This window comes from Suncus etruscus, chromosome 4 (assembly GCF_024139225.1).
Source record: "Suncus etruscus isolate mSunEtr1 chromosome 4, mSunEtr1.pri.cur, whole genome shotgun sequence".
In the NCBI taxonomy this organism is placed as follows: Eukaryota; Metazoa; Chordata; class Mammalia; order Eulipotyphla; family Soricidae; genus Suncus; species Suncus etruscus.
Window position 1 is genome coordinate 39,332,174 of NC_064851.1, and position 17,788 is coordinate 39,349,961.

General features: G+C 35.0%; 1 protein-coding gene across 1 annotated transcript in view; it reads left to right on the forward strand.

Moving 5' to 3' along the window:
- The window catches only part of LOC126007034 (calcium-activated chloride channel regulator 4-like), a 38,494-nt gene extending 27,568 nt beyond the window's left edge, over nucleotides 1–10,926 (forward strand). Inside the window, 8 exon segments of the mRNA XM_049772553.1 lie at nucleotides 632–809; nucleotides 3,372–3,478; nucleotides 4,655–4,870; nucleotides 5,705–5,973; nucleotides 8,646–8,767; nucleotides 8,770–8,795; nucleotides 9,907–10,165; nucleotides 10,511–10,926. Coding sequence (XP_049628510.1) covers nucleotides 632–809; nucleotides 3,372–3,478; nucleotides 4,655–4,870; nucleotides 5,705–5,973; nucleotides 8,646–8,767; nucleotides 8,770–8,795; nucleotides 9,907–10,165; nucleotides 10,511–10,926 — 1,593 coding nt within the window.
- The last annotated feature ends 6,862 nt before the right edge of the window (nucleotides 10,927–17,788 follow it).

Sequence of the window (17,788 nt, forward strand, 5' to 3'; positions counted from 1 at the left end):
AATGTCTCTGTACATTATAACCTAGTGATTTTAACAATCCACAAATAATTGCTATATCTATCCTTCTCTCCCTGACTCATTTGTCTCAGCATAATACTCTCCATATCCATCCATGTTTAAACAAATTTCATGACTTCATTTTAACAGCTGCATAATATTCCATTGTGTAGTTGTATCACCGTTTCTTTATCCACTTATCTGCTCTCAGGCACTTGGGTTGTTTCCAGATTCTGGATATTTTGAATAGTTGCTACAATTAACAAAGAAATGCAGAGGGCTTTTCTGCACTATATTTAGAGCTATTGTGGAATTTTAATGTTCTAAATCCTCTACATTTTAAATATGTATATACCTCAACTTCAAATCCATGAAAACCACTAATTTGGGGGATGTTTTTCCTCTTTTTACTAAATTTCTCACAGTGCTGTACCAAAATCCAGTGTCAATAAAGGTTATTAGAGAAGATGAAATATAATTATTATTCTGAGATGAATTTTCTTTATACTTTCTCACAGACATCTAGATACCTTTTCCTTTTAGTATACCTTTATTTTTCTACATACATGTTTCTTAAACTCCCATAAATTTATTGGATCTAGGAATAATAAGTAATCACTGGTTATATTTCCAGGAAATTAAATCACTATATCCACAAGTAAGTGGATCTGAAATAATACTGCTAACAAGTGGAGAAAATAACACTCCAATTGACTGCACTGAAGAAGTGACACAAAGTGGAGTCATCCTTCATTCAATTGCTTTGGGACCAAACGCAGACAAAAGTGTCACTGAAATGAGTGTTCTAACAGGTAAAATGTGGCCTATATTTTAGACCCAGAATAGTAGTATGTAATAGTAGAAGCAGACAACTCCATAGTTTCAATAGTTGTTTTTTTTTTAAGCTACTTCTCAGTATATAATGCTAGTAGCTGAGGGACAGATAAAATAGAACCATTCTCTGTTCTCAACAGGCTCACAGTAGCTGACTGGATAGACAAATAAAAGTACTTATCAGTTAGCATAATCAACTAACATTTCCATAGCCAGCCACAGAAGACAGGGTGAGGAAGACCATTCTCCTAGGTAAAGTCAAGCAAGATGGTATTAAAGATGAGGCAACTTTTTAAAAAATAATATATTTAAGCAGCATGATTACAACATGTTTGCAGTTGATTTTTTTCCATATTTTATTTTTTAATTAATATCTTTATTTAAACACCTGGATAACAAACATGATTGTGGTTGGATTTCAGTCAGGTAAAGAACACCCCCCTTTGGGCCCGGAGAGATAGCACAGCGGCGTTTGCCTTGCAAGCAGCCCATCCAGGACCAAAGGTGGTTGGTTCGAATCCCGGTGTCCCATATGGTCCCCTGTGCCTGCCAGGAGCTATTTCTGAGCAGACAGCCAGGAGTAACCCCTGAGCACCGCCGGGTGTGGCCCAAAAACCGAAAAAAAAAAAAAAAAAGAACACCCCCCTTCAACAGTGCAACATTCCCATCCCCAATGTCCCAAATCTCCCTCCTCCCCACCCCACCCCTGCCTGTACTCTGTACAGGCTTTCTACTTCATTCATTCTCATTATTAAAATAGTTCTCAATGTAGTTATTTCTCTAACTACACTCAGCACTCTTTGTGGTGAACTTCATGAAGTGAGTTGGAACTTCCAGCCCTCCTCTCTTTTGTCTCTAAAAATTGTTGCAAGAATGTCTTTCATTTTTCTTAAAATCCATAAATGAGGGAGACTATTCTGCATCTTTCTCTCTCCCTCTGACTTATTTCACTCAGCATAATAGATTCCATGTATATCCATGTATAGGAAAATTTCATTACTTCATCTCTCCTGATTGTTGCATAATATTCCATTGTGTATATGTACCACAGTTTCTTTAGCCATTCATCTGTTGAAGGGCATCTTGGTTGTTTCCAGAGTCTGGCTATGGTAAATAGTGCTGCAATGAATATAGGTGTAAGAAAGAGACATTTGTATTGTATTTTTTGTTCCTAGGGTATATCCCTAGAAGTGGTATAGCTGGATGGTATGGGAACTCAATTACCAGTTTTTGGAGGAATCTCCATATCGCTTTCCGTAGAGGTTAGACTAGATGGCATTCCAACCAGCAGTGGATAAGAGTTCCTTTCTCTCCACATCCCTGCCAGCACTGCTTGTTCTCATTCTTTGTGATGTTCGCCAATCTCTGTAGTGAGGTGGTACCTCATAGTTGTTTTGATTTGCATCTCCCTGATGATTAGTGATGTGGAGCATTTTTTCATGTGCCTTTTGGCCATTTGTATTTATTTTTTGTCAAATTGTCTGTCCATTTCTTCTTCGAATTTTTTGATGGGATTAGATGTTTTTATCTTGTAAAGTTCTGTCAGTATCTTGTATATTTTGGATATTAGCCCCTTATCTGATGGGTATGATGCAACTTCTAAGATGAGTCATGAACAACTTCTAAGCCGGAAGAAAATGTAATGAAAGAAAACAAATCAGGGCATAAGAAAAAATGATATTAATATGGCAATAACAATAATAATAATAATGACAATAACAATGATATTAAATGACATTATGAGAAATCACCAGATGAAGGCATGTGCTTCAGGGTAGGGCTGGGAAATTTTTATTTTAAGAAGAAATGAATGAATAGATCTAAATAAGTTTCTGATAATTGTTATATTAGCTACAGACATGCAGTGCAATAGATAGGTTTTCAGTTCATCAAACACAGTACAAAATATTGTTCATTAATGTCAATTACTACATTAAGTTTTTTTTCTATATCAAATACATACTTGATTTTTAATACTTGGTTGTGCATACTCCCTTCATTTCAAAGTCATTGTTATTTTTTTCCAAAGCATCCTCTCCTACCACACCCATTATCAAGTAGTTTTTAAATTTGTCTCCATCCTTCCACTTTTCTCTTCTCATTCCCAGCAACTGTCAGAATACCTTTATATAGGTTCTCCTTAGCCTTCCTTGTTTTTAATTTGGATCTACAATGACTAGAAAATCAGGAAGACTACTTTTTTCAGAACTATACCTTAAGTAAAAGTAAATAATTCCCACAATGGCAGGATCAAATCTAGGAGCTTTTATTACAGCACAGTCTCTTGTAGTCTATGATTATTGAGTATATTTCAGTCAGCAATGACTTCTATAAGAGAAAAACAAAAGTAATTCACACTTCCCAGTCATGAATTCTTTGAGTTAATGTTTCAGATTAATCTTTTCCCATACTGATTTGGGTCTAGTCACACATATTAAAATAAATTAGAGTGTATTTGCTTGCTAAATTATTACTCATTAAAATGTAATTCATAGTTTCATATCTTCTAGAAATCATTATAACTTGTGTTTATATTACAGGAGGAAAGCATATTTTTTCTACAGATGTTCTTGAGAACAATGGCCTCATTGCAGCTTTCTCAGTCCTTACATCAGAAAATACACTTCTCTCTGAAAAATCTCTTCAGGTCAGAGTTCTCATGCCTTGATACTTTGGTAATAGTCTTAAACAAGAAAAAAAATTGATTGTTGTATGTTTTGAGCTACATTTTTTAGCTAATTTTGACAAAATAAAATTTTACTTGAAGTTAAATCTTTAGCCCAACATTATTGTGCATAGGTTCTCTAAAAGTACATAATTAAGTAATGAAACAGCAGGTGTATAGTTTATTTCACCTTTCCCATAGGGCCTCGTTAAGAAATAATGGCACAGGGGCCAGAGAGATAGCATGGAGGTAGGGCGTTTGCCTTGCATACAGAAGGATGGTGGTTCGAATTCCGGCATCCCATATGGTCCCATGAGCCTGCCAGGAGCGATTTCTGAGCTCAGAGCCCAGAGGAACCTCGAGCGCTGCTGGGTGTGACCTCACACCCAAAAAAAGGAAAAAAGAAAGAATGGCATGTTAAGTTTTTAAAACAAATTTGAACTTTGGGGGCTAAAAAGATAGAATAAAAGGTAGGATGCTTGTCTTATATGTGAAGAGACAGGAGTAACCACTGAGCACCAAGTGTAAACCAAGCATAAAAAGAGTAGGGAAAAAATGGAATTTGTCTAAAAATATAACACTATTTCCATTAATGTATAAAAAATACCTCATTTTCCCAACATTTCCCCATGCTAAACTATTATGAAATATATTCTTAAATGAATAAAATGGTGAAATGGAATAAATTTATGTTTGAAGCAAAATGACTAAAAATATCATTATATATGTATATCTCTATATCTAAATACATATTTATGCCTAAATTTTCTCTTACTTTTTCATATTTTTCATTGACTTTTCACTTCTTTCATTTTCTGAACTAAACTCTTTTTACACCCTGTTTTAATAAGAACATTTAATAAAAAGCATTTTCCATTTATATTATATTTATATTATATTTCCATTATAAGTAGTGGAAAGAAAATTATGAACTCCTGTAAATAATGGGTAGGTCTTAGAAGAAGTTTGTGATTGAAAAGGAGTATGTTACAATAATCTTAGTTCATGGGACCCCACTTTTCAATCAGTTATTTTTGCATACTGTTACCATGCAGCCAAAATTTTCTAACAATTTTATAGTTTTCTGATGGGAAGTCTTTAAAAATGAATGAAAGTAATCTCTACTCTAGTCTCTAATTTAAATTTTTATTTAAATAGCTTGAAAGTAGGGGGAAAACTCTCAACAGAAATGATTGGATAAATGACACTGTAGTCATTGATAGAAGCGTGGGAAAGGACACATTCTTTGTTGTCACATGGAAGCGACGTTCTCCCTTAATTTTTCTCCGGGATCCCAGTGGAACAGAGATGGGAGCTTTCAACGAAGATAAAGATTCTAAAATGAACTACCTCCGTATACCAGGAATTGCAAAGGTACACATTCTGTTTTTAAACTTTCTTGCAAAAGAAGTTTGTTAAAAGCTGGAAAATAATGTATTAATATAATTATAGGTGTCAATACTTATTGCTTATTAAGAAAACTAAGATAAATAAATGTATTTTTCTATACACACATGGTCCTGAAAATTGTGGTGGCAGGAATGGAAGAAAAAACTAATATGTTACAAGTAACAAAAAGATGAGAATGCTGCACTGGTGAAGGGTTTTTAAAAAAAAGAATTTAATATGTATTACCTCATTAGATACAGGTAACAGTTTTATAAATGAAAAAAAGATAATATTCTAAGAAAATTTAGAATACAAGATATAGAAAGAGAATTACAACAGAATTATTTTTATATGCATTATTTGAGGAAGTAGGAAGCTTTGAGCTATATTTGATGGTTTTCAGGACTTCTCTAGGCTCTATAGTTAGGGCTCCACCTGGTTCTAGGGACTACATCAAGGTTGGCCAAATGCGAGGCCAATGCCTTAATTTCTGTACTATCTTTCCAGCCCCAGAATTAATTTATAAACACTATCATAATTATAAACTAGGATTTGAGGCCAAATACAATGTACATTTTCAAAACATTCTTATCTTCTTAAGATTCCATAAGGTTTTAATATATATCACAACAGTCAAAAATCCAACAACCCATAACAAACCAGTCCAAATTGTTTTTTCTCATCTTATTTTATCCGCAAAACCCTTGAAATGCTCAACTACCTGTTCATTCTCTGTAAGGTGTAGTTTGGAGGTAGATAATAGAGATACATAAAAGAGTTTGATCTTGGATACTTATAATATTTCCATTGTATTTTTAGGCTGGCATTTGGACTTACAGTCTTCAATCAAGAGAAAACCAGGAAACACTAACTATTACAGTAAATTCTAGAGCAGCACATCCTTTTGTGCCTCCAATCACAGTAAGTGCTAAAGTGAATATTGAAAGCAACAGCTATCCCAAAACAATTGTTTATGCAGAAGTTCTACAAGGGTTCACACCCATTCTTGGAGCCAACGTGATAGCTATCATTGAGTCAAATTCTGGAAGTACAATTTTGGAACTTTTGGATAATGGTGCAGGTAATTTATGTTTCCTTTTATTTTTAATTTTATTGTATTGAAACAGTTGTGATCTAGAGAGTCCTTCATAGTTGAACTTCAGATATACAGCAAGTAAGGGCTTTCCCATCACCAGTGTCAATCTCCCTTCACCAATGAACCTAGAGTGCATCCTATACCACCACCTCCTAATTTATGAGTTCTTGAATAAAAATATATTTTCATGTTAAGGAACAGTAGGACATGGACCAGAAAAACTGATAAATAGTATTAGGTGAATATTGAAACCAAAAGAAAATTTAATCTAGGTAAAATATTTATGTGATTATCAAAGAGCTGACTCATGGTAAGCATGCAGTAAATGTTGTTTATGTCATAATAATTATCATAGTTTGTCAGCTACACACCTACACAACTCTTACAAGTTAATGAGATTTCTTCTTATTGAGGATCTTGAGGACAGACAGCATCAAGATTTTGAACAAGTGTTTCTTAGTGTCTCAAGTATCATTATGAAAGACTACCCAGAAGAATAAAGCACAAGTAGTAGTATGAAATTAAGAGGTAAAGTTTGGGTTTTTAGCAGATAGGGACAGCAAAAGTGATTCTCAACAGTTGGAACAAATTACAAATATCATCCTGGAAGCTGAGGCCCAAGGACAACAGAACTGCTTCAAGTGTCCTCATGCATCAGATACCAGGTCTGACTGGCAGGAAACAAAACTAAGTTGAGGGGCCGGGTAGGTGGCGCTGGAGGTAAGGTGTCTGCCTTGCAAGCGCTAGCCAAGGAAGGACCGCGGTTCGATCCCCTGGCGTCCCATATGGTCCACCCAAGCCAGGGGCGATTTCTGAGCACATAGCCAGGAGTAACCCCTGAGCGTCAAACGGGTGTGGCCCAAAAACCAAAAAAAAAAAAAAAAAAAAACTAAGTTGACAGTCATCCTGTTTCCTGCTTTGTACGAATATACAGTGTTTAAATACTTCTTCTACAAGACTGAATTACTTTCAAAAATTACTTTCTTATAAGAGGCCAAAAACTGACATTGATAAACTAATTTCCAAAATTATCTATGGTCCTTTCTTTTGCACTGTCGTCCACTAGAACTCAATAGGACCAACCAGGTCAAAAGAAAAGCTGACAGGCAGCATCAAGGGGCCCAAGCTGATGCTGACCTTACTTATGTCTTGTTTTGTTTCATAGCACTTTTAACAAATGACAATTAAGTTAAATGGAATTGCTTTACCTATGAGGTATTAGTGATCGATAATGGTAGAGGAAGGCTTTTCAAACTTTTTCACACAAGTCAATCATCTGAAATTATTTGAGACTTCAGTTATAGGGCCCTTCCTTGAGAAGTGTGAGAAATTTGCATTCCATATATGACCCAGAACATGACACAAAGATTGCTGATCTAAACTCACCCCTCCCTTTTTGGTTTTTTTGGGGGGGGCCACGCCCAGTGACGCTTAGGGGTTACTCCTGGGCTATGTGCTCAGAAATTGCTCCTGGCTTGGGGGACCATATGGGACGCTGGGGGATTAAACCGCTTTCTGTCCTGGTTCAGCCGGGTGCACCATCGCTTTAGCCCCTAAAACTCCCTTTATTTATTTTGCAAAACTAATGTGATCTACAAGTCCTTCAGAGTTGAATTTCAGATATATAGTTCTCTAATTTGTATATCTAAAAACCTCATTCTAAGAAACCTCTGTCTTTATTGTCAACATCTTGTGAAATGTGTTTTCCACCTAACAAATGAATCAAACTTTTAAGAAATATAATATGGGGGCCTGAGCAATAATACAGAGGGAGAAGCACTTGCCTTGCATGTGAGCCATCCAGGTTTAAATCCCCCAGCATCCCCATAAATTCCTTTGAGTGCTGACAGGAGTGATTCCTGAGTGCAAAGCCAGACATCATCCTTGAGCACTGCTAGGTCTGGTCCCCAAAACAAACAAGCAAACAACAAAGAAATATACTAATGATATACTGTTCTGACATCCCAAATGTTGGTTCTAAAGAAGATGGTGTTGGAGCCGGAGCAATAGCACAGCGATAAGGCGTTTTGCCTTTGCACATGGCTCAATCCCTGGCATACCTTATGGTTCCCAGAGTCAGATGAAATTTCTGAGCGCATATCCAGGAGTAACCCCTGAGCATCACCGGGTGTGGCCCAAAAATCAAACAAACTAAATAAAAGAAGATGGTGTTTTGCATTGTCAGACTAGGAAGCTAATGAATCAGAGATTCAGGTGAAGTTTTTTTAGTGGTCAAGCATTAATCAAAGTAATAAACTGTTGATGACTAAAGAGGTAATCAAATGCTGTGCAAAAAATACTTCTTTAGTGAGGATTCTTTAAATTTGAAAAGACAATACTATGCATTTAAATAAAGTAAGTTTGCAAACCAATCATTTGGTTAAGAAATGGTAAAATTTTCTATGATAATCTTATAATTCCATAAGTAAAGGCATTTAGAACGACAAAGACTGACATATATTGCGATGTAATACAAATTATTAGAGGTATATGTTTTATAATAAATGTTATTAAATACATACTATTATATATTCACATTCAGAACCCATTCAAAGGCCTGGGAAAACATGTAAAAACAAGTGCTCCAACTTCAAATGCAAAATTTTCTTTTCTTTATTAAAGTAATTTATTCCATCTTTTTAAAATCAAGGTGCTGATTCTCACCAAGGATGATGGGGTCTACTCCAGATACTTTACAGACTATACACTAAATGGCCGATACAATTTAAAAGTACAGGCTGACAGAGGTGCAGCTTGCAATTAGAAGCTTAAAAACATTTTTCCACTACAGCTGCTTTTATACCAGGCTGGGTAGTATAATGGTGAGTAATATAATAATTCAAAACTTATGCTGGTTTAAATAATTGTAACTTGATATTAATAAAGGCTTTAAACTTTTTATAAGTTAAATTGCATTTCTTATTCAATTCCTGGAATGAAGTTTTCAGGGCATACAGGGATTTGCTTCCAAGCTTTGGTACAATTTACGGTATCTTGTAACCAATAAATAAACATTATCATTATTATATTACTTTTAAGAATATGACATGGGGGATTGGAGAGATAGCGTGGAGGTAAGGCTTTTGCCTTTCATGCAGAAGGTCATTGGTTCGAATCCCAGCATCCCATATGGTCCCCTGAGCCTGCCAGGAGCGATTACTGAGCCTGGAGCCAGGAGTAACCCCTGAGCGCTGCCAGGTGTGACCCAAAAATCAAAGAAAAAAATCTTTAAAAAAAAAAAGAAATATGACATGGAACAGAAAAAAAAAAAAGAATACTACAATGTATTACCAAAAGCTTCCTTAATTTTCAGTTCAAGATTAATGAAATAGGCTAATATGTGCCCAAGTATAAGTCAGTGGCAGAATTTATCCTTCAGTTTTATGTTATAAATATATAGAAATAAAAAATTTATTTGAGCGCTTTAAATCAAGAGACAAAAAACTATTAAATAAAGTCTGACAAAGATTATAAATACAGTCTCAGTTATAGCTTTATTTTTTCTTGTTCCTTATGTTTTGGCTTTAGAGGATTTCTGAGGACAATAGAATAAAATTCCAAGTATTATTCCTTAGCACTTGCAACAGGGAGGGAAAGAAGAACCTGGCACAAGTGATTCTAAGAAAAAACAAAGGCTGCAACTTTCCCAAATAAAATAATAAGAAAACATACACACAAAATATAAACATAGACTAAATTAAATTAATGCAATAATAATTTTAAAAATCATTATCTCATTTTATTCTACAATATCCTGATCCAGGATACTAAAGATTCTCCCACCAATAGATAGATATTTAGGATTTTGTATCCAGACTATAAAATTAGCTATTTGTGTATATTTGAAGAATAAAGAAAAGTGCTATTAATAAGAAATTCAGTTGAGTTTTGAAAATACACTTATATTTTGGCCATTAAATGTTAGAAACATTTTATTCCAGGAGAAATTCAAGTGAACCCACCAAGACCTGAAATTGATCAGTATACAAAAGCAAACTTGGAAGATTTCAGCAGAACAGCATCTGGAGGTGCATTTGTATTTTCAAATATTCCAAAATATTTTGATTCCTCCTCTAGTGACTATTTCCCACCAAGTCAAATTACAGATCTTGAGGCCACACGTGATGGGAATACTTTCACTTTAACATGGACAGCACCAGGAGATGATTTTGATGTTGGAAAAGGTAAGGATAAAGTATTATGTGAGCTTAAGTGGAAGATATTCATCAAAAAAACAAGTGCAAGAGTGAGTGAGACAAAAACTGTTCTTAATTGGTAGCTTCTTAAGTACTTACTGTATGACCTCATGTTTGAATCATTCAAACACAAGACATTTTAAACTGTTCCCAATTTTTTTATATAAAGAATTAGCATCTAGTAAAGATTGAAAATCAAATTCATCTTTTATCAAAAAAAATCAGTCTTTGGAGAATAAGCTTTGCTTAAGTGCGTATCTTCAGGAGAATGGATAAAGTTAATTTAGTATTATATGCTCTGCTTTCTAAATTATATGTAATTTATTTTTTTAGCTCAACAGTATATCATAAGAAAAAGTGAAAATATCCTGGATCTAAAAGACAATTTTGATGGTGCTGAAGAAGTTAGCACTAAGAATCTGATACCAAAAGTGGCAAACTCTAAGGAAATATTTGTATTTGAACAAGAAAATGTAACAGAAGAAAATGCAACCTACCTATTCTTTGCCATTCAAAGTGTTGATGATAGCAATCTGTCATCTGAAATATCCAACATTGTACAAGTAGCTTTGTTTACTCCTCAAGCTGACGATGTGCCAGAGAAAAATCATTCTGGTTTTAGAATTAATACTTTTACTGTGGTGATGATGGTGGTTGGATCTGTGGCAATTGTTAGTATTATTGTAAGTACTACTGTGTGTGTCGTAAGCAGGAAAAGAAGTTCAAATAGACCTAGTACAGGGTTTTAAAAAATATTTTATTGGGGCCGGGCGAGAGGTGCGCTAGAGGTAAGGTGTCTGCCTTGCAAGCACTAGCCAAGGATCAGGACCACGGTTCTATCCCCAGTGTCCCATATGGTCCCCCCAAGCCAGGGGCAATTTCTGAGTGCTTAGCCAGGAGTAACCCCCTGAGCATCAAAATGGGTGTGGCCCAAAAGAAACAAAAAACAAAACAAAAAAATATACATTTATAAAAGTAAAAGACATTTATGAATTGTTGAATTCATCTTGTGTGAACTTGTATTCATAAAATAGTTACCTAACTCCTCATAAAAGGATACTTTAATTAAATTAAAATATCTAAGTCATTTGAAAAATTATAAATTAATATTAAAGTTTTAAAATTGTATACACTCATTACTTACCATAAAAAGTTATTGATATAAAAACAGAGAAAGATACAAGTCAAATCCTGGAAAGTCTATAATAATGTAAAACAATGCTATTTAAAAAATGTTTAAATGATGAATAAAGAATGACTTTCATACTGATACCTCATTTTATTTTCAACTTTTTTTTTATTGTGGGCAAAGTGAATTATAGATCTTTCACGGTAATATTTAAGGCACATAGTAGTAATGAATAAGGGACATTCCCACCACCCGTGTGGTCCTCCCTCCCCTCCTGTTCACAGCATACATCCTTCTTCCCCTTCCTCTAACCCCCATAATGCTAGTGCAGCTGTTTCCCCCCCATGTAACAGCTTGATGTTGATTGGGTATCATTTCTGTTGTCGTTGACTTTGGGTTTTGTGTTCAAGTTTGACATTTTTTATTTCCACCAAATGGACATACTACTGTCTGGTCTTGGTACCATTCATTTTTCTCCCACCAAATATGACACTGATCAAGGTGATTCCAGCAATGTGGCTCTATTTGAGATATAAGAAGGGATACAGGATGAATCTTTGAGGTGCTGTAAGTATCCCTTTGGAAGAAGAAAGAGGAAAGAAGAAAAAAAGAAACAAAATAAAATGAGGCAAGGCAAAAAACAAACCAAAACGAAACAAAAAAAGCAATAAGGAGTAACAAAAAAAAAAGTACAAAAAGATTAAGAAAAAAAAAAGAGTAAATCAAACACCAAAATCATCTGCTATGAAGAAACATCAAAAAAAAAAAAATCAAAGCCAAAACGAGAGCAAAAATAAGAAAAGATGGGGGAAAAAACCCCGAACCAGCAACTTCTTAAAAAAGGGTTGTGGGGTGTGTGTGTGTGTGTGTGTGTGTGTGTGTGTGTGTGTGTGTGTGTGTGTGTGTGTGTGTGTGTGTGTGTGTGTGTGTGTGTGTTGGGTTTTTTGGTGTTTGGGGTTTTTTTTTGCATAGGCACAGTAAACATTGGGGAAATTAGAACAGGAATTTCCTTGGCCTGAGACATATTGGATTTCTCCGCCCTTGAAGAATACTGCCATGGGAACAACTCCAGGCTCCGTACTCACTCTTTTACACTCTTTTTACGCATTCTTTTACACACAAGATCTTCTGATGTTGCCAGAAGACTTTCCACTCAGGTGTAGACGATGACATCCCACCTCTGTAGCTGAAGATCTTGTTATTTGCGTAGGCCATAGAGCAAAAGCTAGAAGAGAGGCTTTTTTGTTTGTTTCTTTCTTTGTTCCCTTGTTTGTACTTTTTTTTAAAGCTCTAGGATTTCTGTTTCATCACTATTGTTGTAGTAAGTTTTCTGTAGCTAATGGACTTGGTTTTTGCTCAGATCTTAGGTTCAGAGCCGAGGCCTTTCAGCATGGTTCCAGATGTTTTGCTCAGTTGCTGTTGTCAAAGTCAGACCTCTAGGATTAGAGATCATGGTTTTTGTGCGAATCCAAAGCTGAGGCTTCGTCAACGAACTTCCTCATTGGTCCCTTGCTAGGTTCTGTCCAGTTCTTATTTGTCAAGGTCATCTTCTGTAAATAGCAATTTGGTTTTTCATTTTTATAATATGATACAAAAGCATTTTGTATCAAAAGCATTATGATTCTAATTCAATTGTCATGAAGAAGTTAAAATTTTTTACTTGGAAAAAATGTTTATTTGAATAGTCAAAATACAAAAACAAATATTTGAGAAAAAGGTTAAGTTTGGTATTAGTAAACTAGAACATAATTTATGTTACTATTATCACCCAATTTTTCTTATATACCACATGTATGACAAATAGTGTAATGTGTACTACAATATGTATAATGGAAGGTACAAAAAATCAGTTAACATATGACAGACATAGTTTGTGCTTATTTTAGTTCACTATAATATGTAGATAAGAGCATATGATGTATATGTTTCCCTTACAAAGTCCAGCCAGTAATAGTACAAAGTAATGTGTTTGTTTTGCACATGGCTGACCTGCCTTTGATTCCTGGTTTCCCATATGGTACCCTGCCAGAAGTTATTTCTGAATGCAGAGTCAGGAGTAAGTCCTAAGCATAACTAGGTGTTTCCCCAAAACAAAATAAAGCAAATGTCCTAATAGGGTGGGAATATAGTTCAAGTGGTAGAGAAATGCCTACATATGTGAGACGCTCAGTACCATAAGCTGCATGAAATGTTTCCCTCAACCTACCAAGCTTAACAACTGATCGACCTATATGTGGTCCTTACCTCAAATATCATGGGTATAAGCACACACACACATCCATTCCTCCGTGTGCTTTTTATTCCATTACCAAACATATTTAATGAAAACCTTTTAGATAAAGAAAAATAAAAACATTCAAACAATAATTAACACTAACAGGCATAGCTTTTCAGCCCTAGTAATAAATAAGATGACTTAATTAAAGTATGTAATTTTGTAAATAGTAGATTCACATTATAGGTCAGACCAGGTCTGACAAGGAGCCCAAATTTACCACTAAAATGGAACACAGGGTGTGTAACTATGATCTACTATGGTGCCAACGAATTTCTATTCGTGGGAGTGAGTAAAAAAAATTATCAGTTTACAAATATGGCTACTTTGTTCTTCAAAACATTCATTTTTTAAATTATTTTTATTTAACCAAAATAAAGAAATAACCCAAGTGTCTAACAACAAGAGTGGTTAATCAAAATGTGTTTTATGTGCACAATGTAATACCATTTACTATTAGAGAAAAAAGGGGAAATCTTTCTATTTGCAAAAAGAATAGAACACAGGGAGGTCATATTTATCTAAATAATTCAGAAGGAAGAGAAATATTACTCATTACATTTATACATGTTATACAACTTTTATTTAAAATTAAAGAGCAGGGAATAGAATCAAAGGACTGAAACAGATCTGCTGCATGCTCGGGGCTCAGGTTGAATGTATCTCTGGCACCACATGTGGTCCTAGAAGCGTTTACAAAGAATGATCCCTAAGTACTGCACTAGAAGTAACCCTCAAGCACTTACAGGTTTGGCACAAAAATTAATTTTTTAAAAAATAAAATAAGCTTATAAAACCAAACCAAAAAGATATTTTGACTTGTTGTCACAGAAGGAAGGTTACAGCAGGGGGAAGGGTAACAGTATCAACTTTAGAGGAGGGAATTCAGGGTTTCTTGTGAAAGGTTACTGTTGTATTCATAGTAGAAGTGCTCTGGGAACATATATTTAAAGAAGTGTGAAACTTTTCTTAAGATAGTATTTTTAAAACTGTATTCTTAGATGTAGTATTATAAATTATTAACTCAAAATGCAAAGCAGTATGTTCGTAAAATGTAGAATAATTACATATAAATAAATGTTTTCAAGCAATCTTATTTCATTTTGTTATTGTATCTTTCATAACATTTTCAAGTAAATATACAAATAAAATATTCACCTCTTCATAAACCATTGGCCTTCTATTCATATTAGCAAGAGTACAACTTTTACTCTGAATATGAGTCTTGCTAAGAAACAAAAAATAGTATATAGTACTCACATGCATACCGTATTTGCCGGCGTATAAGACGACCCCCTAATTTTTGCAGTTAAAACATAGGTTTAGGCCTATATTCGCTGTATCAGACAGAACGTTCCTGTGCTGCAACCGTATATACCACAGTGAGCCAATCACAACAAGCAAAGGTTCAAAGGTTATACTGTCTATAATAGACTTCCTCTCTGACTCTGGCCAATCTGAGCAGACTTTTGACAGTGTAGATTCGGATCCAGAACATTGTCTAATTTGCATGCATAAAAAACCTGCTTGGATTGGCTGAGTTAGAGAGGCAGTCTGAGCAGTCTTGCAGTGATTGGTCCCTTATAGGCACCTTTTCTGGCAATTCCCTGGTGGCGTCAGTTAATCTCCCCCACTACATGAACCAAACAACACCCCATCCTCGGACCCTAGCACTAAACCACCAACACGGTTAGCTGGGTTTTACCAGAAGTGGCCCCCAGATCTCCTGAGTACTGTTTGGGAGCCTACAAGAAAGAGATTTGGAAACTCTGCGGCCTGATTTTTTTTTGTTTTGTTTAGCGGAATATTGAAACATTTTTCGGGATATACTCGGTGTATAAGATGATCCACAATTTTCGGTTGACATTTTTTGTTTCAAAAGTCGTCTTATACACTGGCAAATACGGTAACTTTTTTTTTTTTAAATCAACAGCAGAGAATAAAAAGGTATCATGCACCACAGATTCTAAGCTTAGAATATTGACAATCACATCTCTCCTTAACATAAGTGAGAAGTACTGGGTCAGTCAAAAACTTATCACAATCACCTACTAATCCTACTACCTTGTCATCTCACAATATCAGGAATGTACAAAGAAAAATGGAATTTGCTTTCCGGTTAAGTGCACTGTTCTGAAAAGGGTAGCCAATGGTAACCAAGCAAAGTGTAAATTTCAGAAAACCACGTCAGAATTGTGCCACCACTGCTGCGCAACTGGACGTGCAGAGTTCTTGATGCTGCTAAGATAAAATAAATAGTCATGAAAAAAAAAAAAAAAAGGAAAGAAACCACCATCTGTCCTGGTTCAGCTGTGTTCATGGCAAATGCTTTACTGCTGTACTAAAAATGATGCCCCCCCCTCATTATTGCTTTTAAATCTATCATTTTTTATAGTTTTTCAGAAATCTTCTCAGCTAAACTAGATATTAAAACAATATTTTCTTTAAAAAAAATAAATAATTAAAAAAATTTAAAAGGAAGAAACTATTTGATTCCACATCAATATTTATGTTTCCAATTAAAGTCAACAGACTTCCAGTAAGATTGACAAAGAACTGCCTAGCTTTGCCCATAAACTCAAAATAAGTCATGAAATAATGAACTTGCTTTTGAGCCACTAAATTTTTTAATAGCTTTATTTAAATAACTTGATTACAAACATGATTGTGGTTGAGTTTCAGTCATGTAACGAACAACCCCTTCAGACCAGTGCAACATTCCTATCACCAATGTCCCAAATCTCCCCTGTACCCACACCACCCCCGTCTCCACTCCACCCCTGTCTGTGCTCTAGACAGGCTTTCTACTTTCTTCATCATTCACATTGTTATGATAGTTCTCAATGTAGCTATTTCTCTAACTGCACTCACCACTCTTTGTACTACTCATGTAGTGGGCTGAAACTTCTAGCCCTCCTCTCTTTTGTCTCTGAAAATTATTGCAAGAATGTCTTTTATTTTTCTTAAAACCCATAAATGAAGGAGAATATTCTGTGTCTATCTATATCCTTCTGACTTATTTCACTCAGCATAACAGATTTCATGTACATCATGTATAGGAAAATTTCATGACTTCATCTTTCCTGACTGCTGCATAATATTTCATTGCGTATATGTACCACAGTTTCTTTAGCCATTTATCTGTTTAAGGGCATCTTGGTTGTTTCCAGAATCTGGCTATTGTAAATAGCACTGCAATGAATATAGGTGTGAGAAAGGAATTTTTGTATTGTATTTTTGTGTTCCTAGGATGTACCCTAGGAGTAATACAGCTGGATTGTATGGAAACTCAATTTCCAGTTTTTGGACGAATCTCCATATCGCTTTCCATAGAGGTTAGACTAGATGGCATTCCCGCCAGCAGTTGATAAGAGTTACTTTCTCTCCACATCCCTGCCAGCACCGCTTGTTCTCATTCTTTGTGATGTGCACCAATCTCTGTGGTGTGAGATGATACCTCATAGTTGTTTTGATTTGCAACTCTCTGATGATTAGAGATATGGAGTCTTTTTTATGTGCCTTTTCGTCATTTGTATTTCTTCTTTGTCGAAGTGTCTGTTTATTTCTTCTTCGCATTTTTTGATGGAATTAGATGTTTTTATCTTGTAAAGTTCTGCCAGTGCCTTGTATATTTTGGATATTAGCCTCTTATCTGATGGGTGAATAATTTGTCCCACTTAGTGGGTGTGAGCCACTAAATTTTAAGGTATTTATAATTAAGACAATCATTGTATAGGTTATGAATCCACAGGGAAACATAATTGTTCTATCATTTCCATCACTGAAATAGATTTCATGGAAGTTGAAAAATATTAGTAAATGTATGAAGATAAAATAATAAAGTAGGAATTTTATTATAGAAAGTAAAACTAAGAAGAAAACTTCTGAAACAAAGAATTAGAGGCTAAAATCAAAAGAAACATGAAAATAACTAGCACTCTGACCAGAAGTAATAATATGGATATTGGGTGCTGGAAGTTGGAAACTAAGTGGGACTATGATTGACTGTAGAGGTCAGAGAAGTCTGTCATCTCTAAATAAACTAAACATTTTCTTTGTGAAGTTGTTTTTGTGCATATTTATATGTCTGAGAACACAATATGTCAGAAATGACAGTGTTCAGGAAAAAGAGCTGGATATGTAGGAAAAAATCTATGATGCTAAGCCATATCAGTTCTTCAGCTTCCTATCATCTCACCTCAGCCCT